Source organism: Leuciscus leuciscus (assembly GCF_965113295.1).
Source record: "Leuciscus leuciscus genome assembly, chromosome: 12".
In the NCBI taxonomy this organism is placed as follows: Eukaryota; Metazoa; Chordata; class Actinopteri; order Cypriniformes; family Leuciscidae; genus Leuciscus; species Leuciscus leuciscus.
In genome coordinates this window covers 35,235,038-35,261,054 of record NC_138736.1, presented here as the reverse complement: position 1 = coordinate 35,261,054, position 26,017 = coordinate 35,235,038, and the positions used below count along the sequence as shown (strand labels likewise).

The window sequence follows — 26,017 nt, the reverse complement described above, 5'->3', positions numbered from 1 at the left end:
ATGGAGTATAGCACAAATTACACAAACATTTAAAATATGCTTTGAGTCTCCTAGAACAATTAATATGCAACATGCCTAGTCAAAGTTTAGTAGGCTAATGTTAAATAGTCATTATAATACAATATAATGCAGGATGTGCTTGAGGATCGGTTGAGAGAAGATCAAAACTCTAATAATAAAGCCAAGAGATGAACAGTGTTTTTAAATTTATTGTCATATCGGTGTCCTCTTATGTCAGATTCTTAAATTTAGTCAACAAAATTCAATCAGAACAAAGACACGATTATTACCAAATAAAAGGAAGTCAGTTATAATTGTAATTGCATAAATGATGTTAAGAGATGCATGTTTTACAGGGTTTTTTTTTATTCGCTTTGGTACTATTTTCACAAGGTGTACATTTTCAAAACTCTTAGTGCTAATATTACAACAGATCATCAAAAGTGCACTTTTTTCAAACATTCCATCACGTTTCCAATTGTGTAGTTCAATCCTCAAAATCCTCAATTCATAACACAAAATAACTGTTTCATCTATAAATGATTCATTCACAGTAGCCGCCATTACTATCAAACTTTTGATTTGCATCTCTTCTTGTTCAGTTTAATACATTTGTCTATTATTTAATCCAACTGATCTTAATGATTAATCAATGAATCACTTTCAGTATATAATAGTTTTGAATGTATAGACTAGAGCAGAATTTAAGTTATTAATCCATGAAAATGTTCTCTGTGTGAAGGCGCGCGCGCTTCTCCATTTCAAATGTAGTTTACCGACTGCGATTATATGGCATCCCAGCTAACACAGTACGTTGTGACGACGTCGTCAGTTAGTCGTCATTTGGTCAGCGTGACATTACTTTATGACAAGGTTGTGAGGACGTCGTGGTAAAGTTCCATTTTTTTTTAATCTTGGCTAACGTTCCAGAAACGTTGTGGGCACGTCCTCAAAAGACGTCGCTAGTTTATCCCATGGAGAACGTTGTAGAGACGTGGTCCACTGGTCACCAGATAACTTAATAAAATCTTTGATGAATTAAGTAAATGTTCCATATAATATCCAAATGGCATATTATCACTAGGATTATATTTGTAATGCATTTATTTATATAATTGAAATTACCTGGAAAGTTATCTGGTGACCAGTGGACCACGTCTTTACAACGTTCTCCATGGGATAAACTAGCGACGTCTTTTCAGGACGTGCCCACAACGTTTCTGGAACGTTAGCCAAGATTCTAAAAAAAAAAATGGAACTTTACCACGACGTCCTCACAACATTGGCATAAATATAAACGTTTGTATATTTATTATTATTATTTGTATTATTATTAAGGAGGTTGTGTGTTCGTAAAAACAACAATTAAAAAAAATCTTCAAACTGAACTTCAAACTTAAGGAGAACCGCGAAATTTAAATTGTTTTCAGGAAAGTGATAATCTAATTGTTATGTCTAATGTAACGTACTGGCTCTCAATTGATTAAACAACATTTAATTGGACCAAATGGCGACCTCTGATCGTAAAAGAGATAGAAAATCGAAGTCTAAGACAACAGTCACACCAGATAGCGTTAGCGTGGAGGAACTTTTCCATGACTATATATCGGCTGATGAAGACTTTACAGCCATACCTGTCACCCCCAGCAAATCACCTGCTCCAAAGAAAGGTAAATCGGAGCAGTTACCTACTTCAGCCGCTGTAATGGAGACCACTGTAACGGAGAGCTCTGACATAGTCCTACAACTCTCGCAACTCATCAACTCCAGATCCGATGCTTTGGAGAGATTGATCTCTGACAACACCCTGCGAATTGAGGGACTTAAGAAAACTATTGACTTTGCATGTGCTGAGATAAAGGACATTAAGGAGAAATCTGCAGTTCTTGAAAAGCGCATTGCCAGCGATGAGGCGCGCCTGAGCTCAGCTGAGTTGCGTATAGCAGAGTTAGAGATTTATTCACGAAGATGGAATCTCCGTTTATTCGGAGTACCGGAGCCTGATAAAGAAGATGTGCGCCAAGAAGCTATTGGCATATGTCAAGCTGTCCTACCTGCAGAGAAGGCTAAACTTCCTAGTCTCATTGACACAGTGCATCGTCTGGGCCAGAAGAAAGGAAAGGAATTGTCCGATACTGATAAACCCAGAGGAATAATTATTCAGTTCACATCCAGGGTGATTCGCGATTCTGTGTGTCAGTGTGAGGAGTCACGGTCTGCGCTTTGCGGAAGATCTGTCTAAGATGGACAGAGCACAACGTCTACAGCTATGGCCTGCAGTAAATGAAGCCCGTCTCAAAGGAAAATCTGCTTACTTTGTTGGTGGACGTGCCTTTGTTGCCGGGATCGAAATTAACCCACCATGAGAGATGAGGAAAGGTAACCCTTTTTTGGGGGGTGGAGTAGGCTACAGCCCTACTAAAGTTGGATCATTAAGCTAACGGTTTTGTAGACAGTATTTTGAACTAAAATGAAGACCGTTATGTCTTCAAAGTTTTTTGTTAATTTATTTTTACCTTTGCCATCGGGTCCGAAATTAATCTAATATGATGAACGAGGACATGCAGCAATTCTGCTCACTTTCCTGAATGGTTGTTTTTTTGTTCCTATAAGCCAACATGGGATTTATACACACATTTGTCCTCAAATGAAAACACTGTTTTCATAATTATTTTATTTGAACAAGATCAGTTTTCGTGGCCATTGGACATTCGAGTTTGATTTATTTTTTTTAATTTTTTTTTCTCTCTACCTAGTCTACGCGGTTTCTCCTACCAGCTGTTCTTGTAATCGCACTTTTTTTTGTGGATCACTTTTCACGGTCGTTCTGTCATTGTCTATAGTTACACTAAATGCCAGGGGGTTAAGGCAACATATTAAACGGAAAGCTTTATTTTTATTTGCTAAACAGCATAGGACTGATTTTTGCTTTTTTCAAGAATCTCATTCGATTCCTGATGATGTGCGTTTCTGGAGGACTCAGTGGGGTAACGAAATCTGGTGTGCGCATGGATCTGAGCGCTCCGCTGGTGTCGTCACTTTAAAGAACAGATTCACCGGGGAGATTTTGCATACACAACGTGACGGATCTGGACATTATTTGTGCCAAACTCTCAAAGTTCATGGTTCTGTATTGCTCATTGCGAATGTTTATGGTTTTAACTCTAAAAGTGAAAACGATCATTTGTTTGAAACTTTAGAAGAGCATATCCTTCAGGAGCTATCGCAATTCCCGGATCTTTCTCTTATCATAGGGGGTGATTTTAATACTGTTATGGACGGCTCTCTTGATTGTTTACCAGCAAGACCATCTTATAATCGAAATATAAACCTTAAACGTTTTATGGAGAGATTCAATTTGGTTGATATATGGAGGTCTACGTTTCCTGATTCGTTGACATATACTTGGAGCAACAAGTCTGGTAACAGGCAATCTCGAATAGATTATTGGTTAGTGTCTGCGAGTATACAGTCTTCAGGTGTCTCTGTTAATGTGATTCCTTCACCGCTCAGCGACCATAAAGCTGTTCTTATCTCTATTAATTTCAGCACTTCTCCACATACCATGGGAAGAAGTTCATATTGGAAACTTAATAGTTCATTACTACAATATGAACATATTAAAACAAAGGTTAAAAATCTTATTTTATATCATTGGTATAAAGCACTTTCAGAAAAGAAATTCTGCAATAATTGGGAGCTATTGAAATTTGAGGTAGCTAAGTACTTTCGAAAACAGGGTAGCTTAATGGCAATAGAAAGACGTACTAAAGAGGACAATATTGTTTCAAGATTAGCTGTCCTCTCCTCAAAATCATGTCCAAGTGAAGATGAACATGCTGAGTTAGTCACTCTACAATTGGAATTGGACAAATTATATAAGAATAAGGCAGAAGGAGCCTTCACTAGGTCACGAAAGCGATGGTTGGAGAAAGGGGAACAAAACTCTGCATATTTTTTTGGTCTAGAGAAATTTCATTCTAAAAATAATACAATTGAACAACTTAAAATAGATGGGGATGTTACAGATGACCAAGTTAAAATATAAAAATTTTGTACAGAATTTTATAGTAGTTTATATTCATCCAAATTCTGTGATCATTCTGCTTATTTATTTCTAAACTCTATTTCTGGAATAAATTGTAAATCTGTCGACCCTGTACAAAAAGAACTTTGTGATAGCTTAATTACTGTTGAGGAAGTCTCAAACGCTATCGCACATATTAAGGTTAACAAATCTCCTGGGGTTGATGGCCTCACGGCTGAATTTTATAAAACCTTTTCTGATCTTATTGCCCCCTTTCTTAAAGAAGTTTATATAGAGAGTATAGAAAATCAATGTCTTCCACCTACTTTAACTCAAGGATTAATTACTTTGATTCCAAAACCAAAAAAAGACCCTTTGCTATTAGATAATTGGAGACCAATCTCTCTCTTAAACAAGGATAAGATCTTTGCCTTAGTCTTTGCAAATAGAATTAAATCAGTTATGGACCCCCTTATAGATGAGGCTCAATCTGGCTTCCTAAAGAAAAGACATATCTCAAATAATATAAGATTAGTCCTAGACGTATTGGACTATTCACATTTAAGTACTGATGATGGATTTATTCTTTTCTTAGATTTCTATAAAGCCTTCGATACGGTGGAGCATGCTTTTATTTTTAGGTCTTTACAAAAATTTGGCTTTGGAGACTTTTTTTGTAAAGCTATACAAACAATGTATAGGAACGCAAACTGTTCTATTAAACTTAAATGTGGTTCTTCATCTAGATTTAATTTAAACCGTGGTATAAGGCAAGGTTGTCCCATCTCCCCTTATCTCTTCTTGTTTTGCACTCAGCTTATGAATATTCATATTAAGTCAAGCCAATTAAAAGGTATATCTATTGCTGGTAGGGAAATTATAATATCCCAGTTAGCAGACGATACTGCACTGTTCCTGAAAGATCAAAATCAGGTCGCAGCAGCTCTTAAAGTAGTAGATGCCTTTTCTAAAGCTTCAGGCCTTTACTTAAACATTAACAAATGTGAACTGTTAACTATTAAAGACTGTCAATTACAACAAATTGCTAATATCCCAGTAAAGGAGTCTGTGACATATTTGGGGATTGTCATTTCAAAAGACCAAAAATCTAGATGTAAGATAAATTTTGATCCCATTCTCCAGAAAACTAAAGCAAAGCTGAATCACTGGCTTTTGAGGGATTTATCCCTAAAAGGTAGAGTTTTGTTATGTAAAGCTGAGGGACTGTCAAGATTAGTCTATACTGCGACTTCACTCGCTGTCTCTAAGGAGATGTGTAAAGCTATTGATACTGCCTTATTTAATTTTCTTTGGAGAAACAAAACTCATTATATTAGGAAGTCTATAATAATGAATAATTATGAATCAGGTGGTTTGAATTTCCTTGATTTCAGCACTTTAAATAATATTTTTAAAATAAATTGGATTAGACATTTCATTCTAAATCCAAATTCTCTTTGGAATTTCATACCCAATCTTGTTTTCTCCAGAGTAGGTAGTCTTGATTTTCTCTTGATTTGCAATTATAAAATTGAGAAAATCCCTCTAAATTTGTCTTCCTTTCACAAACAAATGTTGCTTGCTTGGTCCCTTTTATATAAGCATAATTTTTCACCCCATAGATATTTAATTTGGAACAATTACAATTTATTATTTAAAAATAAAACCTTATTTTTTGAAAGATGGTTTTTAGCAGGTATAATACGAGTAGATCAATTACTAAATCAAGAAGGTATGCTGCTAACTTACTCTGAGTTTCTAGATCTCCTTAAAATTCCAGTGACGCCCAGGGAGTTTTCGATTGTCATGGATGCAATTCCCACAGGGGTCTTGGCATTATTTAGAGCTAACCAAACCAGTATTGCGCCCCTTTCTTCCTTTAATTTATTTGATACTGAAATTGGAAAAATTTGTTTTGCCCCCAGAGCCGTAAATGTAAATAAAACCATTCGTTCATTGTTTCAAAAAGACATTGTCACCAGGCCAAACTGTATTGTTTACTGGAATAGACTGGTTGAAGGTTTGTTATGGAAGGCCATTTGGACTTTGCCAAACAAATATTTATTGGTAAATAAAATAAAGGAAATAAGTTTCAAAATCTTACACAGATACTACCCAGTAAATAATTTTCTTGTTAAATTAAAAAAGGATATTGATCTGAACTGTTCTTTTTGTAATACATTGCCGGAAACTGTTTCATCTGTTTTGGCATTGTGCTCATGTAAGAACATTTTGGAAAGATTTATCTAGATTTATAATTGACAACATTGACCCCTCTTTTTCTTTATGTTTAGAAAATGTTATATTTGGTTTTAATAATATTCCCTCAAATAAAAGGAAAGAGTACTGTATTATAAATTTAATTTTAGCTAAATTCCATATACATAAATGTAAGTACAATAAAACCAAACCTTTGTTTTTGGTTCTTGAAAAAGAAATGCAATTATATATCAAAACTATCTTTCATTCCCACAATAAGAAAGCAATTAAAACTATTTCGGTTTGTGAATCCTTTGATATTTTTATATAATGTTTAGCCACCCCCCTGGCTGTCAGTTTTTTTTGTTTGTTTTTGTTTGTTTGTTTTTTTGCTTGTTTTTGTTTTCTCCATTTTGTATATATTGCAATTCTGACTGTACATTGATTTTGTTTGTTTGAAGTGCAATAAAAAAATAAAAATAAAAAAAAATAAAAAAAATTTGAGTAGCTTTCAAACCCTGGAGCGGCGCAGAGTTGCCATGGAAACGGCGCCGCAACAAAACAGATATCAGCTCCCTCTCTTGCTGTTGTTTTCACTGCTTTCAGGTGAGTTTAGTCTCTAAAATCACACACATAATATACACAACTGTTCCTGACACTTTTCTTACGTGTTATTACATCTGTTGAATATTTAGGCTACTTTGTAGAAATGGTTTAGTGTCTTCGAAAAAGTCCGTTAGCATCTCAACCGTTTTCAGAAGAGAGGCTAACGCTAACCTAAGCTCTTATTTACAAAAGTTTGGGATTATAATCACATCTTTGTGTAGATAAGAGGTTATGATGTGCAGTTGAATGTGTGATTGGAAGTTGACTAATTTATTTAACAAACTGATATAACAAATGTAGCAGCTATGTGCTGTTAATCGATGACGTCACTTACACTGAGCTAAAATTGTCTGAAACTAGTTTAGATGCGTTTTGATCTTTCACGGTAAAGAAATATTGATGTTATGTTATTTTAGCAGCGACAAAATAACCCCTCTACAACAGAGGGGAAGCTCCACGATTTCAACATTTCTTAAAGGGATAGTTCACTTTGAAATTAATTTTTGGTATGTTTTAGCTTACCTCAAAGGCATCCAAGATGTAGGTGTCTTTTTTTCCGGAGTAGTTTCAATTTTGATATTTTTAGGTCAAACCGTTCTTGTCTGTCAGTCATATAATGCAGGTCTATGGTCACGGTCTCAAAACAGCATGCACAAAGTCCAAATTAAACAATTCCCCATCGTCCAAATTAAACAATTCCCCGTCGTAAGTACACATTGATGGCTTAAGACACGAAACGAGCGGTTTGTGTGAGAAAACGAACAGTATTTATATAGTTTTTGTCCTCTTGTAAACACACACACCCAAATGATCAGAGGACGCGGGTGCTTCGGTCTGCGCAAGCGCCGGAAAGCGACGGAAAAGGTCAGAGGGCGCGGGCGCTTCGATCTGCGCAAGCGCCGGAAATAATCTCTCGCGCGTGTACGTCACTCATTGTTTACACAGAACAGAGATTGTAGGTAAAACGGCTAATCGAAATGGTTCTAATTTGCGCTTATCCAGGATGTTTAAACCGACGTAAAAGAAAACAATTTCGTATGCTCGCGCAAACTCATCCGGGAGTGGTGAGTTTTCACGAATTCCCAATTTATAATCCTTCCCTCTTGAAGTTATGGTTGATCGCTCTTCGGCTGGATATCAACACACCCATAAACGTACTAAAGTTGAGGAGGGTCTGCAGCGATCATTTTTCCCCTGATGATTTTATAAACCAAGGAGAGGATCGCATAGTACTGACATCATCAGCTGTGCCTATGGTGTTTTCTCATCCAACGGAGGTATGTGAACAACGTCTTTGTATGTGTCCTTTGTATTTGTAAAGCTGGCATTACATGAAATGAGCAATAAAATGTATTTCTGCACCATATATTTGGTAAGAATGGTTTTACATGAGAGAGTTATAAGATATGTCATAAGAAGAGAAGATATGTGTAGCCTATACTAAGCAGCTGCTAGTCAAACCAATGTGAAACTATGTGTACTACTCATAAGGGTGCAGTCAATGATACTACTAGCCTAATAATAATAATAATAGTAATAGACAGTGTGGATTCACGAGAGATAATTTCCGGCGCTTGCGCAGATCGAAGCGCCCGCGCCCTCTGACCTTTTCCGGCGCTTTCCGGCGCTTGCGCAGACCGAAGCACCCGCGTCCTCTGATCATTTGGGTGTGTGTGTTTACAGGAGGACAAAAACGATATAAATACTGTTCGTTTTCTCACACAAACCGCTCGTTTCGTGTCTTAAGCCATCAATGTGTACTTACGATGGGGAATTGTTTAATTTGGACGATGGGGAATTGTTTAATTTGGACTTTGTGCATGCTGTTTTGAGACAGTGACCATAGACCTGCATTATATGACTGACAGACAAGAACGGTTTGACCTAAAAATATCAAAATTGAAACTACTCAGAAAAAAAAGACACCTACATCTTGGATGCCTTTGAGGTAAGCTAAAACATACCAAAAATTAATTTCAAAGTGAACTATCCCTTTAAGGAAGTTGCTGACAGAGAAGTGGGAAACACAGGGAGAACTGAGGAAGCTTAAGTTATTAAATAACTTCATATCCATTTTCCTCCACCATATTTTTACCTATATTACTGACTCATTTATTTGATTAAAAATACAGTAAAACAATAATATTGTGAAATAATATTAACATTTAAAATAACATATGTGAATATATTGTAAAATGCAATTTATTCCTGTGATCAAAGCTGAATTTTCAGCATCATTACTCCAGTCTTCAGTGTCACATGATCCTTCAGAAATCATTATAATATGATGATTTGATGCTCAATGAATTTTTCTGATAATTATCTAATATGTTGAAAACAGTTATGCTGCTTCATGTTTTTGTGTACACAATTCAAATGTTAGGGGTCAGTAAGATTTTGGAAAACAATAATAGCAAGAATGGATTAAATTGATAAAAAGTGACAGTAAAGACGTTTATAATGTTATAAGATTTAACTTTCAAACTTTTCTTTGAACTTTATATTGATCAAAGAATCCTGAAAAGGGCATCATGGTTTACACAAAAATCTTAAGCAGCTCAACTGTTTTCAACACTGATAATAATCCTAAATGTTTCTTGAGCATCAAATCATCATATTAGAATGATTTGTGAAGGATCATGTGACACTGAAGACTGGAGTAATGATGCTGAAAATTCAGCTTTGATCACAGGAATAAATTACATTTTAAAATACATTAAAATAGAAAACAGCTATTTTACATTTTAATGATAGTCACAATATTACTGTTTTTACTGTATTTTCGAAAAACTGCATTATATTAGCAACATTAATAAAGTACTCCTCTGTTTTAGCTGCCTAAGAAGGACGATGAGGTGACAGTGCAGCCCGGGATAAGGAAGAGGAGGAGGAGGAATACGTAAGTTAGACAATTTTCTTATTCCTTTCTAACAAAAAACTATAAACCTTACTACAATAGTATGGTACATTTTATTTTTATTTTCCAGCAATATATAGAGAGAGACCATCCTCCTCTCCTTGCCTCAGAAGACCCTGCCCTCCACTGGTGGGGTAAGAAAGAAACTCATCCTCTTCTCCCACAGCTCTCCATCATCTCCTTCTGCCTCCTCAACACTGTCTGAAAGAGCGGTTTCCACAGCTGGGACACAGTCATCATGCTCATTTTCTTGAACAAAAAACTCTATGTATATTTTGGTGGGCGAAATAATACAGGAGAAACGCTAGAAATCTATATTGTTCCTTTTACATATCTTTACTCTTTATGAGCAATATTTGTATTTTATTTGTTAGCTTTAGAGAAGCTCAAGGACTATAGATCTTTGGTAATTGTCGCATTGTTCAGGTTTAGCTACTGGTAGTGAAGCAATGAAGCACATCACCACCAGACATTTGTAGCAGGAGCCTCATAGGACACTACAGGAAACAACTGAACCTATTTCTGCAAATAAAATTAATAATAAAGAAAATGCTGAATCTTTTCATTTCTTTTTTTAAGGTCTTTATTGTTTATCCGCCAAATTATAGAGAGTATATATCATTAAGAATATCAAACACTTTTTTTTTTCAGTAAAAAGAATAAAACATTTTAATAGTTGGTTACATTATTCATTGATTATGTTTTTTGATTAATTAATTGATGTTACATTTCTGTACTCATTACTTGTTAACATGGTTAAAAAATCGTTAATGTTCAAAATGTATTGGCTTAGTTTGTACAAAGAAACACTGAATAAATGCTGATTAATAAATTAATGCAGCGTGGTTTTGGGCCATTTTCTATTTAGAATTTAATACAAGTTTGTATTGGTTTCCATTAAATATCTGTATTGATCCCTAAACGTATTAACAGAAAACAATACACAATTCCCTATTAGAATGTATAAGGTTTTACAGCAGAGAATGAAATGTTTGAGTTTATCAGTTCTATGGGGATTTCAATGTTATGGATCAAGCACATCTTAATTCCCAGGACTAAAGGTGAGAAGTATATTAAAAATAAATGCGGACGTGGTATTTTGGTCGTTAGGAAGTACCTGCCACGTTCCAGCGACGTACCACTATAACGTCGCCACGACGAATACAGGAATCACAAAGTTACGTTGCTGGAACGTTATGTGGCACGTCGCAACGACTAATATGGTCCTTTGGTGTTACGTCCTCGCAACGTGCCAGTTTGGTCATAAAGACGTACTCATCACGTTCTTGCGACGTACCACTATAACGTCGCCACGACGATTATGGGAATCACAAAGTTACGTCACTGGAACGTTATGTGGCACGTCGCTACGACGAATATGGTCCGGTCCGGTTACGTCTTCACAACGTAACTGTGTTAGCTGGGTGTACGTATGGTAGAATTACACTTTACGTAAAAATACACACGTATTCTCATGAGATCACGTTGGAGCAACAGCTGTCAACCTCCTTATCGAAACAAAGTACTCCCCTTCTCCTACAGTGGACAGTCCTTGTGTTGGCGCACATTTAAGTCGTTTTTGCACGTGTGCTTACCGGCGTGCTGTTTCCTTGTAGCTTAAAATATAAATAATACACTTTCAAAACTGTGAACTTAAAGTTGGATATATCAATCCATTTAATAAAATAACAAAAAACATAAACAATTCAGTCTACAATTCGCCGTGTCTCACGGCTCACGCATGGGTTTCACGGTCAAAAACCATATGCCTCGCTGTACGCCACACCTGCACTAATTAACCCCAGTGTTAAATAGACCTGTGACAGAAACAGCGCCATCCCATTCCATTACTCAGAATGGCTCCAACACAACCGGCCCCTAATTGTTCATGGCACTTCAGGACATAACAATTATAAACATATTCATGTATGGAGACATTCATACAACAAAAAACATTTTGCAATAAAAAATAATAATCAAATAAACAAACAAATAAACCCCTCCTTTGGTGTATTCGTTCACTTTTATATTGACTGCTCTACCAATAGTCCTAGTTTTGTAACTGGTCTTTCAATTACATTTGTTTTGGTTTTGATTTGCACAGATCTAACTAGGCCTGCTTTGTCTGGAAAGCATTTAATAATCCTTCCAATTATCCAAGAATTTCGGGGTGCTGTAGCATCTGCAATAAAAACAATATCTCCTGCTGTAAGATTACGTTTTGTTTTGTTCCACTTTTGTCTTTTCTGTAGAGTAACAAGATACTCTTTTGTCCACCTCTTCCAGAATAAATCTGAAAGATACTGAGCCTGTTTCCATCTTCGTCTTACGTATTGGTCCTTTTCATCAAACAGACCTGGGGGCAAAACTGGCTTCCTTTTCAAAGTAAGAAGATGATTAGGTGTTAGTGGCTCTAAATCGTTAGGATCCTCAGAAACTCTCGTAAGTGGTCTATCATTTAAGATTGCTTCAGCTTCGCATAAGACTGTAACTAAGGTTTCATCGGTTAAAGTCTGTAGATGTAACACAGATACCAAGACCTTCCTGACCAGTCTGATCATGCTTTCCCAAGCACCGCCATGATGGGAAGCTGCAGGTGGGTTGAACGTCCACTTGATGTTATCATGAATTAGAGCTTTCTCAATTGATTTGTGGTTTAATTCTGCAATTGCTCTTTTTAGTTCCTTTTCTGCACCTGTGAAATTTGTGCCATTGGCGGAGCGAAAGTGTGCTACAGGTCCTCTTCTGCATATGAACCGACGAATAGCACTGATGCAGGAGTCTGTGTCTAAGGAGTGTGCCACTTCTAAATGAATAGCCCTGCTAGCCATGCATGTAAAGATAACCCCATAGCGTTTCACATAAGAACGTCCTTGTTTTACCTCAATGGGCCCGAAATAGTCCACTCCCACGTTAGTAAATGGAGGTAAGTCTGGAGTAATCCTTTCTTTGGGCAGATCAGCCATTTTTTGATCGCACAATTTTCCTTGGTGACGTCTGCAAAAAGCACAATTTGACAAGATTTTCTTTGCTGCTGCATTGGCATGAGTGACCCAGAACTTTTCTCTCAATTTGGAAAGGATGTAATTTCTCCCACCGTGCCTTGTCTGTTCATGAATATTTTTAAGAATTAACATGGAGATGTGCTGATCTTTACACAGGATGACTGGATGTTTGCTCTCTTCGGGCATTGCAGTCCTGGACAATCTTCCACCAACTCTTATCAGTCCATCCTCCAGAACAGGATTAAGCTTGTAGATAGGGCTACACCCTTTTACAGGTTTTCCTGTAGTTAGTGCACAAATCTCGGTGTCAAATCTTTCTCTCTGACAGAACTGAAGGATAGCTTTTTCTGCTGCTAATAGATCCTCAGTTGATACACGTTCACGTTTCAATGACTTTCTGACTTCCAATATGTTCTTCTTGTTAACATCAAGATTAGGCATTCCATCTTTCACAAGTTGCTTCCTTCTTTGACTCAACTCCAATAGAGTCTTTTTTACCTCGAGTAACCATGCAACTGCGACCTTCAACCTTTTCCAGTCAGAGAAATAGGTGATGAGTTGGCTGGTCGCATTATCCTCTTGAATGGTTATTGTGTTTGCAGAGATCTCCATTTTGACCTCTGGATCATCCTCCTCCAATGTGGGCTCTACTTCATACTGCAACCATGTTTCTCTTGCTCTCCACAGGAATTCTGGACCTGATAGCCACGTTTTGCTGTCCAGAAGCTTATGGACTGTCAGTCCTCTAGATGCGTCATCTGCAGGATTTTGTTTCGTGTGAACATACCGCCACTGTGCTGGGTCTGAATCTTCCCTAATGATGGCTATTCTGTTGGCCACAAATGTTCTAAACCTTTTGTTTTCATTGATGATGCACTTCAAGACTGTACTACTATCAGTCCAGAAACAGGATTCTGACAAAGAAAGCTGTAACTCTGATTTTACCATCTTGTCCACCCGAACAGCCAAAACAGCAGCAGTGAGTTCCAAACGAGGAATGGTTACAGGTTTAAGAGGTGCCACTCTGGACTTTCCAAGAAGAAATGAAACATGAACTTGACCTGCTTTGTTCTGTAACCTCAGGTAAGTTACCGTGCCATATCCCCTTTCGCTGGCATCAGCAAAGTGATGTAACTGGGCATGGACTGGTGTTCCAAAGTCGTGTGGTTTCAAGCACCTACTCACTCTGAACTCTGAGATCTCTTTCAGGTCAGTTAACCATTTTATCCATTGCTGTTTTAATGTTTGTGGAATTTCTTCATCCCAGCCATAATTCCTTCTGCACAACTCTTGTAATATGTGCTTAGCTGGAAGAAGGACTGGCGCAACGTACCCTAAGGGATCGTCATCGTACACTGAACTAGTGACCGATAGAATCCCTCGTCGTGTTTGCATCCGTTCTTTGCAGTTCACATGGAAGTTAAACTTGTCATTTTCCAGACACCAATGTAGCCCCAATGCTCTTTCAACTGGAAGTTGGTCTATATCCAAATTGAGTTCACTCACACTTTAAGAATGTTCTTTCTCAGGAATTGTTTCAAGGACTTTGCGACTGTTACTTATCCACTGTGTAAGATGAAACCCTCCTTTCTGGCAAAGGTCAGCCAGGTCATGGACGATCTTTACTGCTTTCTGCACAGACGGTGAGCTTTTCAGACAATCGTCCACATAGAAATTTCTATGTACTGTGTCAATTACTTCATCTGAATAATTCTTCCGATTGTCGTCTGCAGTCTTCCTTAAAGCATAACATGCACAACTAGGTGACGACACTGCTCCAAAGAGATGTACAGTCATTCTGTATTCTTCTACTTGCTTGCACAGATCTCCATTAGGCCACCACAGGAATCGTAGAAAGTCTTTGTCTTCCTCAGCCACTCTAACTTGATAGAACATAGATTTCACATCAGACATAAAAGCAACTGGTTCTTGCCTGAATCGTAGAAACACTCCTATTAAGGAATTTGTGAGGTTCGGACCCTGCAGAAGTTGTTCATTCAGAGAAGTTCCTTTAAATTTAGCTCCACAATCGAAAACAACTCGCAACTTGCCCTTTCGTGAGTGATATACTCCATGATGAGGAATATAGAACAGGTTATCTTCTCCACAACGCAATTCATCCTGTGGTACTATTTCTGCATAGCCACTACTGATGACATTTTCAAGAAAGCTTGTGTATTCTTGATGGAACTTCTCATTTCTTTCCATTTTCCTTTTTAGTCCAATGAGGCGCTGTTGAGCAATACAATGATTGTTTGGCAGAGTAACCTCTTGGGCTTTGAATGGCAACTTTAAACTGTAATGTCCGTCCTTTAACTTTACAGATTGGTCCATTATTTCAATAAATCTTGCCTCTTGCCTTGACATTTCTTCTTTGTCGTCTGCGATTTTTTTCATTGAAGTCACTTTGGTACTGCTTCTCCAATAGCAGCTGAAGTGATTCTACAGATAATCGGTTTACAGTAACAGTAGGATAACCAATGTCATTCATGTTGTCTTTGGAATCCTTTCCTAAGCCATTGATCACCCACCCTAATAGGGTTTTAACAGCAAAGGGACCCTCACCTTGGCTATTCACAATGTCCCATGGTTCTAGCAACTTTGAAGCATTAGTACCTATTAATAACTCCACGTTAGCATCAATTTCAGGGATTTCAATGTGATCAAGGTAAGGCCACTGAGTAATGTCCTCTTGTTTTATGATGTTTGCTGTATCAACTGGCATCGTTTTCTGTGTGTAATAATAATAATAATAAATTTTATTTGGAAAAGCGCCTTTCAAGGTACCCAAGGACACTGTACAGTTTGATAGGCAGAGACAAGGGAAATATAAAAACAAAAACATAAAGCTACACAATCGTGTAAACATCTGGAAGACTGTAGTACCTTGTTCCATTAAGGCTTGCTACTTCAAGTCCATTTACAATGTAGGTTGACACTGATGTTCTTGGGCTCATCGTTAACAAACATATTTTTGACTTTGTCCCAGTGAGATTAAGTCTACGCATAAGAGCTTCAGAGCAGAATGTGGATGTTGAGCCATTGTCCAGAAAAGCATAAGTCTGAATGACCTTGTTGCCTTTTTGTGCTTTTACCTGAACTGGGAGGATGGAGAGCATTCCACTACTACCGGCCCCGGTCTGGCTCCCAAATGTCTGAGCTGACACAAGTGTATGGTTTACAGCTGGTTTAGGTTCATAGATGTTACCGCTGATGTTCATCGATTTGTCTTCTTGTTTGACGTAAATGTGTAAAGCTGTTGGATGGCTCTGTTTGCATTTTTTACAGGTTTTACGCTTATCGCAATTTTTGCTCAAATGCCCAATGTTGAGACACCCAAAACATACCCCTTTTTCCTTTAAGAAGTTGATCTTTTCACGATGTTTGTTCTTTGCAAATCGTTGACACTCATCCATACTGTGATCTTGTAAACAGAATAAACAATTGATGCTGATGTTGTGGTCTCTTGGTTTACCTTCTTGTGTGTCCTTGTGTTGCACTTTGCTAACAGCACAGACGTTTGTAGCAAAGTTATCTCGCTTCAACTTAGACTTGGCTGTATACACATCCCTTTTAACCTGCTTTTCTCTTTCAGTAGTTTGAATATCACCAAAAATAGGATCAGACAAGATTTTGACTTGATATTCCACAAATTGTACAACGTCTTTAAAGTTAGGTCTGCGGAGGTGTCGCTCCCGAATATCACATGCAGAACTTCTAAATTTTTCCCTCAATTTAAAAGGAAGTTTTGAAACAATAATTTTGAGGTTAGCCGGCAAGTCCAGCTCTTTCATGCCCTCCAAATCTGACATTGCATTATAGCATCCACGTAAAAATAATGCATAATCCTGTAGTAACAAAACACTTTCAGGCTTCACCACAGGCCAGTTGAGAACCTTTCCCATATGCTGCTGTAATCTTGGTTTCATTACCGAAGTGTTCACGTAGGAGAGCTTTAGCGGTTTCAAAGCCTCTCTCCGCACTCATATGTAAACAGCTTTGCACAAGGTCGTGAGGGCGCCCCCTGGTGTACCTTTCTAAAAAATACATGCAATCACCTTTAGATGCAGCTTTCTCCTCCACACAATGCTTAAAGGCTTGCATGAACATTTCAAACTTCAGTGGATCACCTTCAAAAACAGGTATTTGTCTTGGTGGCAGTTGGCTTGCTTTGTGTTGTTGTAAGAGCAGCTCGGATATTTCATTTTGCCTTTGCAAAATCTGTTGTGTAGAATTGTCATCAACTGCATGTGCAACATTAGCAGTGGATCTTGCAACTGCAACAGGTAAATTTTTACTACTCATCAATCTGGTAGATTTCTCAAACTTTACATCAGAAATGTCAGATTTTTCTTTCAATTTTTGCTTCTCAAAGTAATATTCCATACCATCCTGATCTGAAAATGTTTGCAGTACTGCCAACTCTGCATCTGAGGCTTCAATCTCAGCATCCATTTCCACTTGTTCCAGTTTTTTACGTATTGACTCCGCCTCCTCTTCCAATTCATGCTTCTTTTTTAATGCTGCTGCACGTGCTATGAGTGCAGCTTTCTTGGCTTTTGCTTGTGCATGTGCAACTTCCAATGCAACTTTGCTTGATCGACTTGATCTTTCACTGGTGCGGCTTTTAGTGCATGATGATGTTTCAACATTTGATACACTGTCCGTTGGCTTTATATCATCCACAAGGGAAACAGTTTCAGTAGTACCATTTGTACTCTTAAAATGATTTTCTACACACTGGCAAAATTCATTCACACTTAAAAGCTTTGCTTTGAACCAGGTTTCATGCTTTTCTTTTTCATCCGCAGGTAGCAACTCAAGCAGCTTGTTATGTGCAACTTTTGCTTCTTTAATCAAGGCTTGATATTTGCTGAAGCTACTTTTTATTTCAGTTTTATAACCAGACTGACATATTAAACCCTGAACAGTTTGTTTTATGTTGGCAGCTTTACTTAATTTAGATTTTCTTAACGTCTCTAAGTCACTTAGTTTAGAAAGCAGTGCTTTTGCTGTCAGTTTTATAGATCTTTTCCTCACAGAGGCTTCATCCTCATTAACTTTTTGTAAGTCAGCTGAAACCACCTTTGTTACCTCAGTACTTTGACTATTTTCATCCATTTTACCTCGTTTTTAAATCAACAACCCAAAAACAACAGCAATATTTCAAAATATCATGGAAACGAGCATCAGAATTAGAAATAAAGCATAAACACTTTCATCATTTTTTTTTTTTTTTTTTTTTAAACACAAATGTCTCTTATTTCAAGTCCTCGATTGAAAATGTCAAGTTCAATAAATCAAATGTCAATGCATTGTGTTCTTGTCACTCTTGCCGTTTACACTTTAGTAACTGCAGGCAGTTCTGGTTCATGTGTCTTCTTACGTGTGTGTGTTATCTGCTCATACCTCATTTACTCGTGCAGGTCCAACAGAACTTTCCTTCACTTGGTGATGTGTCCAATCCTCACTGACCAATGCGAGAACGCTCACCAACCTCCGTCGTGACCGTGTCCAATCCTCACTGACCAATGCGAGAACGCTAACCAACCTCCGTCGTGACCGTGTCCAGACAGCCACACCATCCACTGTGAGGCTCAAAGCGTTTTAATCCGTCATCCGCTACCGATCACCGCTCATCCGTCACCGACCTCCGCCCATCATCACTGCGTGGCTGCCTCACTGTCCAGTGTGAGACCCGCTGCGCCAGTAGTATAGGCCTACTATATCCAATGCACGCGCCAGCGTTTCCACTCAGCCGATCGCCGTCAAAGACAAGGTGCTCACACCGCACAAGGATCGTGTCGTTAAAACTTGATCAGTCTTTTTCTCTTACAGAGGTGGTTTTTGACTAATTGTTGGCGCACATTTAAGTAGTTTTTGCACGCGTGCTTACCGGCGTGCTGTTTCCTTGTAGCTTAAATATAAATAATACACTTTCAAAACTGTGAACTTAAAGTTGGATATATCAATCCATTTAATAAAATAACAAAAAACATAAACAATTCAGTCTACAATTCGCCGTATTTCACGGTCAAAAACCATATGCCTCGCTGTACGCCACACCTGCACTAATTAACCCCAGTGTTAAATAGACCTGTGACAGAAACAGCGCCATCCCATTCCATTACTCAGAATGGCTCCAACACCTTGTATATTGCAGTGCAGTGCGAGCACAGAGTCAGCGAGTACGACACCCAGAACTCTTGCTTATATTGTCTGGTAATGCGCTCCAGTTCATTTAGATAAAATACAGAACAAACAATATTGACTCAATTCGAAGAAAGGCATTAAAATAATACAGAGTCATGCAAGGAATTTCTTTTTTAAATATTTTAAACATATTAGGAAGATGTTAGACAAAGATATGTCTGAGTGTTATTAGCTTTGTCTGTAAAGTATCTAAGAGACTTTGTTTATGAACAACATAAACTAGTCAAACTATTTTCCTCCCAATAGAAGAATAGAGGAATCATCCTGACAAAGACGCTGAGATATCAGTCATGAATCACCGAGGAGGAGCTCTGACATCACTGTAGTTCAGAGAGAGATTCAGAGAAAGTGAAACTAACTTGATCAACAACAATATGGACTCCTGAAACGATCAACCTCTTTAAACTACAGAATATTTATTGATCCGTTCAAAGAGTCTTGTGGACACATCTGATCCTCACAGGTAAGAGATAGAAATATAAGAGAGATTGTGCTGAACAGGTTTCTAATGGAAGTGATCTGGTTTAGTAGGTTTATGTAGAACTGGAATAAGTTGAACAGAACCAGGTTTAAGCATATATAATACTCAACTATTTTAGTTGTTTACTGCACTGAAATGGTATCAGAATTGCATTAAAAGTGTGTCATTTGATTGGTTGTAAAGCAAAGTTTGGTGTTTCTGTCATTTTGTCACACGACAGAAAGACTAAAGAAACAGGAAGTAAATGACCTGCAGATTCACTGAACACAAACCTGCTAAACTGAAGATGAAAATCACTTTTATATTAAACAAGATTAAAATGACACTTAGTCATACAAACTTGATCACACAATATGGTTTATTTTGTGGAGATATATATTTATTCATAGGTAAGTATATGACCTACTTTGCACTTGCTGTTTGTGATCTAAACACAGACCAGAGTTCAGATTGTTCAGTGAGTTTGACTCATTCACTGTATGAGGAGTGATTGTTTCCCTCACTATCAATGAGATTTTAACACTTTAATATAAATATTTATTAATTGGTCATGAGATAATATGAAGTAACCCCAAATCTGACTTTTGAGGTGAGATTTTATTTAAACCCGAGTGACCACATACAGTTTGTAAAACAAATACATATTTCAAGGAGCAAATGGGATTAGATCAGTTTTTTCAGTTTATTGGTCATAATTTATGTTTTTTAATGTCCAAGAGGGAAAGAACAATGGCAGAATCTTCACCAACAAGAACAAGAAAAACCAGGAGACGGAGTATTGATGATACACGTCCATGTAAGTCAATAACCCAATGAATTAGCTCAATAATTACTTTATTCTCATATTGTGATATTTATATTTAAAATGTACAGTTCAGGAATCAAATCAAATCACATCAAACTTTATTCATAAAGCACTTTAAAACAACCGAAGTGGACCAAAGTGCTGTACAGAAAAAATAAACAAAAAACATAAAATACATACTTTATGTAAAGCATATAATGCAGATAAAACAAATCAAGAGACATAAAACATGAAAAAATAAAATAAACAAAATGTGACCGTCAGGTGTTTAATTGGTGTTTAACGGCCAAGGAGAAAAGGTTGGTTTTTAAGAAGCGATTTAAAAACAGAGAGTGAAGAGGCTTGTCTAATGGGCAGAGGAAGATCATTCCTCAGTTTAGGAGCTGCCACAGCAAAAGCACGGTCCGTCTGAGCTTACGTGTTGTTTTGGGCACATTCAGGAGCAGATGATCAGCTGACCTGAGAGAACGAGTGGGGGTGTAAGGGTGTAGCAGCTCCCAAATGTAGGGTGGGGCAAGACCGTTTAGAGAATTAAAAGCAAATAAAATAATTTTAAATTGGATCATAAAATGTACACTCTAAAAATTATTTACTTTTTTTTTTTTGGTGAAACATTTTTACAATAAAAAAAAAAGAGTAAATTTTAAAGCTGTGAAATCAATTAAATATACTGTATGAATTGAGTAAATGCAAGTAATAAAATTAAGTAAATCTGAGTAACTGCATCTGGTAGGCTACATTAACAAATAAAATTGAGTAGAAATAATTTAACATTTAAACATTTAAAAACCAATATTTATGAGTAATATTAACATTTTATTTCCTCTAAACCTTTGTAAATAGTATTCCATACAACCACCAGTATACATGACATTGGCCTTTATTGTCGATGAGTACAGCAATACAGCACATTTTACAATGTTTTAACATACAATATTGCCTACATTCAAACTCATTTAACAAACATTTTAGAAGTAAAAATGGAACATTTAAACATTCAGGTATCCTAATTCAAGTGTAATCAACCAGTCTGTTATCCAATGTCCACCGGATCAGCGCTGGTTCTCGTGCCGGAGACGGACTCGCGCTCTGTGGGTGAACTTCTAACTTCAGACCGCCGTCCTGCGTTTCACTCATAGCCGAAAGATACTGTGAGCGACTGACATCATACCTGCCAATAAACAAACAGTGCACAGTTCTGAGAACATTTTATCGTCCAAATTAATTATATTCATTATCATTAGGAATAAAGTTGAGTGTTTTATGCAAGGCGTTTCAATCACATGAAATGACAGGCACGACTCTTGTTTAGGTGTCACATTACGAGGGTGGGGGAGGGGTGCATTGTTTTAATTGAGTAAACTTACTCCATTTCTTAAAGAGTGTGTTAAATATATTAATAATATTGATTTGAATTAAGTAATATAAGTTTAATTCTCCATTCTCAAATATTTTGATAGAAATTTCACAAATATATTAAGTGTATTATAAATAAATAATTGGTTAGTCAAATACTAAATTCTTTTAGTGAAAAAAACTTAAATATAACTGTACATTTTAGATAAAATTAACTGTTGGATTTTTTGTCAATTATTTTGGTATGTTTAACTCAAACAATCAAGTAAACGATATTCAGAGATTTGATTAAGTTAATAAAGTTAAATATTACTGTAATATTTACTAAGCCACAGAATAATTTTTTAGAGTGTATGGGCAGCCAGTGAAGTGAGCCTAACATGGGCGAAATGTGTTCGTGTTTACGTGTTCCAGTTAAAAGACGCGCTGCAGAAGACCCACTAACACCCAGCGCATTACAGTAATCTAGCGGAGTGATAACAAAGGCGTGAATTACTCTCAAAATGTTGCCTCGGAAGATATGGCTTTATTTTGGCCAGCTAACTCAATTGAAAAAAGATTGATTTATCGACTGCCCTGATCTGACTATCCAGCTTAAGGTCAGAATCAAGGCAACCAAATCAACAGGACGGGTCCCATCGGTGCCACCAAAAACCATCACTACTGTCTTTTGTGCATTGAAACTTAAAAATGTAAGAGTCATCCAGGCCTTTATATCTTCAAGACACTCGAGTAGCGGTCTAACAGTGGAATGACATGCCATGCTTCCTGATTATTGAACCAAGCGGGAGCAAATAAAGAGAAAAGAATAAAGGAATGTACTGTACTACTTCACATTAGAGTTCTGATCAGCTTGTCATTTTGCAGTAATGACCAGCTTGCACATGATATTTGAGAAATTTAATTTTGTCAAAGTTGCTCTTTACATTCAACCAACTTCATGAGGGGAATCATGAGATTCTTTTAAAACTTTTTCCTTCTCTATCTGCTCTAACTCATCAGTATAATAAAATCATCACCATAGTCATCATCATAATTTCAATAATTTACACCCTTCAAACAGCAGTCCTTCAAACAAAATGTCTTTAAGATCATGAGAAACTTTAATTCAGTGTTTCAAGTGTGTCCAAACTTTAGACTAGTAGTGCAGGTGATTTATCTTCATCATTTCTCTCTCCAGTGATGTCTTCCTCCAGCGGTCCACTGACTGAGGAGCTTCAGTGCTCTATATGTCTGGACGTGTTCACTGATCCAGTCACCACTCCATGTGGACACAACTTCTGCAAGACCTGTCTGAATAAGTGCTGGGACAACAGCCAGACCTGCAACTGTCCATATTGTAAAGAAACATTCAAGCACAGACCTGATCTCAAGATTAACACCACACTCCGAGAGCTCGTAGATCACTATAACAAGAAAAGTCCTGAGGAAAAACCCAAAGTTCTGAAAAAAGCTGAAGTTCTGTGTGACGTCTGTGAGGAAAGAAAGCTGAAAGCCCTGAAGTCGTGTCTGGTGTGTCAGAGCTCTTACTGTGAAACTCACCTGGAGCCTCATTTGAGAGTGGCAGGTTTAAAGAAACACAAACTGATCAATCCTGTGAGGAATCTGGAGGACTATATATGTCAGAAACATGAGAGACCTCTGGAGCTGTTCTGTAGAGATGATCAGACTATCGTGTGTCTGTTCTGCACTGAAGGAGATCACAGGAACCACAGCACTGTTTCTTTAGAAGAGGAGAGTGAAGAGAAGAAGGTATATATTTAAATGGCTCTTATCATGAGGAATCACATGTTCTTTAATATAAATGAATCAATTATGAAAACATATTGTGTGTTGTTCTCTGTCTATAGACTCAACTGATGAAGACACAGAAAGACACACAGCAGAAGATCCAGGACAGAATCAAGAAGATTCAAGACGTCAAACACTCAGCAGAAGTCAGAAAAGTGAGTTTAAAATAATTAAATTAAATTAATTTTAATATCTATTATTGTATAAAAGCAATTTCACACTTCTGTTCGCTCTGCTGGTCTGAATATCGACACGTCTGTGATTCCCTGATCACTTAGTAAAGTAATAACACATCTCTCCTCAACAAGACACATGATTTGACGAATCATTCAGTGCAAACGGGGCAGAATGAGGGATTTTGAAAACCGGCTAAAAACACTGAAGTATGAGAAATAATAACACTGATTCTTCTCTTAACAAACACCACTAATAATGTGTTGATTGTCCTGGTTGAGCAGAGAAACACAGAGAAGGAGAAAGCAGCCCGTGTGGAGCTCTTCACTGATCTCATCCGCTCCATTGAGAGATGTCAGACTGAACTGCTGGAGATGATGGAGGAGCAGCAGAAAGCAGCAGAGAAACAGGAGGAAGCGCTCATTGAAGAGCTGGAGCAGGAGATCACTGAGCTAAAGATGAGAAACACTGAGCTGGAGCAGCTCTCACACACTGAAGATCACCTCCACCTCCTACAGGTCAGTCAACATCTCTCTGATCAATGATAATGCAGTATATGACACCATAACACTCCCCATGCTGAAGGATTTCTCCTCTCTCCTGCTGTAGATTTACTCATCCCTGTGCAGCTCTAGAAACACCAGGAACTGGTCTGAGATCAGTGTGAAGACTGATGAGAGTCTGGAGACTCTGAGGAGAGCTCTGACTAAACTGCAGGACTCTCTACAGGAGAAACTCACGCTAACTGGTACAGCAATATCAAATACACCGTACAGATACATATATTTATCATCTTTTAATATCAGTAATGAAGAATGAGTCTGTTAAACCTGAAATAAGAGAAGTGTGTGATCATGTGTTTGTGTCTCATTATCATCACAGTTCTTCTTGAAGAGAGCAGGTCATATTCATCTCTAATTTCAGAAAACATGCAGTAAATTCATCTTGTACTAGAAGCTTCATCACTGTAACCAGAACCTTGAGGCTTTAGTAAATCTGTGAACACTTTTAGATGAGAAACTACAGAAAGAAACATTCATTTTCTACCATTTTCAGTCTTTTCAGCTGTTTCATCTAAATGTTGTGATTATGTGTCAGATAAAATCAGTTTAGCAGAAGAAAATCAAATCGATAGACATCATGAATATAAGATGCAAATTTGTTCTTTTTTAGAGGAAAATATCTGACCTGTAGTTCAAACAGCTTTGCAGTGCTGGGCTTTCATTTTCATTTTCTTAAAGATTATTTTTATAGTGTTGTCTTTGTTGAATAACCACAACATTAATCCACTCCAAAACTGAGATGAATAACATTAGCCATAAAAATATCTAAAATAAAAATGTCATAAAATGTTTCACAAAACATTCCCAAAGATGTTCTAAAAAGGAGGAATATTTAGAGCTCAAACACAATAGGAGTTCAGGGATTCTCTAAATATCAGCAGATAAACATTGATCAGATGAAACATGATGTTGTACACAATTCTTTAAATATAACATTGAATCTTGTCTATAATTCACACATAAACATGTCAAAGATCTGATGGTGTTTTATTGTCATTAGTCTCTACAGAACTGAAGAGGATACAGCAGTATGCAGGTACAGTGTGCTGTCTGCACTACACTAGATTACATTCAGATACTCACAGCTTCATCACTGACCGACAGTATGATTAAACACTGATTACATATTACAAACATCATCACTAAATATCTGTATTGTGAATTTGTGATTCATATTCTCTGTTTTCTCAGTGGATGTGACTCTGGATCCTGATACAGCTCATCCTAAACTCATCCTGTCTGATGATGGAAAACAAGTGAGATATGGAGACATTAGACAGAAACTCCCAGACAAACCAGAGAGATTTGATTACTGTGCATGTGTCCTGGGAAAGGAGGGATTCTCCTCAGGGAGATTTTATTTTGAGGTGCAGGTGAAGGGAAAGACTGAATGGGATTTAGGAGTGGCCAGAGAATCCATTAACAGGAAGGGATTGATCACAGCGAGTCCCAGTAATGGACTCTGGACTGTGATTCTGAGGAATGAGAATGAATATAAAGCCTGTGATGATCCTCGTGTCTCTCTGTGTGTGAGAGTGAAGCCGCAGCGGGTCGGTGTGTTTGTGGATTATGAGGAGGGTCTGGTCTCCTTTTATGATGTGGAGTCCAGCTCTCATCTCTACTCTTTCACTGATCAGTCTTTCACTGGGAAACTCTATCCATTGTTTGGCCCAGAACCTAATGATGGAGGTAAAAACTCAACTCCACTGATCATCACACCTGTCAAACACAATCAATGAATTTACACCCTAATATGAAATACACAATGAAAATTATTTATATAATTAAAAATCTAAACATGGTTTGCTATATTTTCATCATTTGTTTTTCATTGTTAAAATCAATCATTTCTAGCTATAATTGCAAATTCTAATTAAAAA

At 37.3% G+C, this 26,017-nt stretch overlaps 1 protein-coding gene across 6 annotated transcripts in view; it reads left to right on the top strand.

The window, feature by feature from the left end:
* Positions 1-25,990, top strand: part of LOC309511135 (E3 ubiquitin-protein ligase TRIM39-like) — a 175,420-nt gene extending 149,430 nt beyond the window's left edge. Inside the window, exons 1-8 of one of the 6 annotated variants that reach the window (XM_082186206.1) lie at positions 19,275-19,430; positions 20,166-20,244; positions 22,790-23,361; positions 23,460-23,555; positions 23,859-24,092; positions 24,184-24,322; positions 25,147-25,173; positions 25,329-25,990. In XM_082186206.1, coding sequence (XP_082042332.1) covers positions 20,178-20,244; positions 22,790-23,361; positions 23,460-23,555; positions 23,859-24,092; positions 24,184-24,322; positions 25,147-25,173; positions 25,329-25,876 — 1,683 coding nt within the window. In that variant the 5' untranslated portion in view covers positions 19,275-19,430; positions 20,166-20,177 and the 3' untranslated portion in view covers positions 25,877-25,990. Of the gene's footprint in view, positions 1-19,274; positions 19,431-20,165; positions 20,245-22,789; positions 23,362-23,459; positions 23,556-23,858; positions 24,093-24,183; positions 24,323-25,137; positions 25,174-25,328 lie in introns of those variants that run through there. The other 5 variants (XM_082186213.1, XM_082186214.1, XM_082186209.1 and 2 more) reach the window with 5 other exon arrangements.
* Positions 25,991-26,017: the final 27 nt, after the last annotated feature.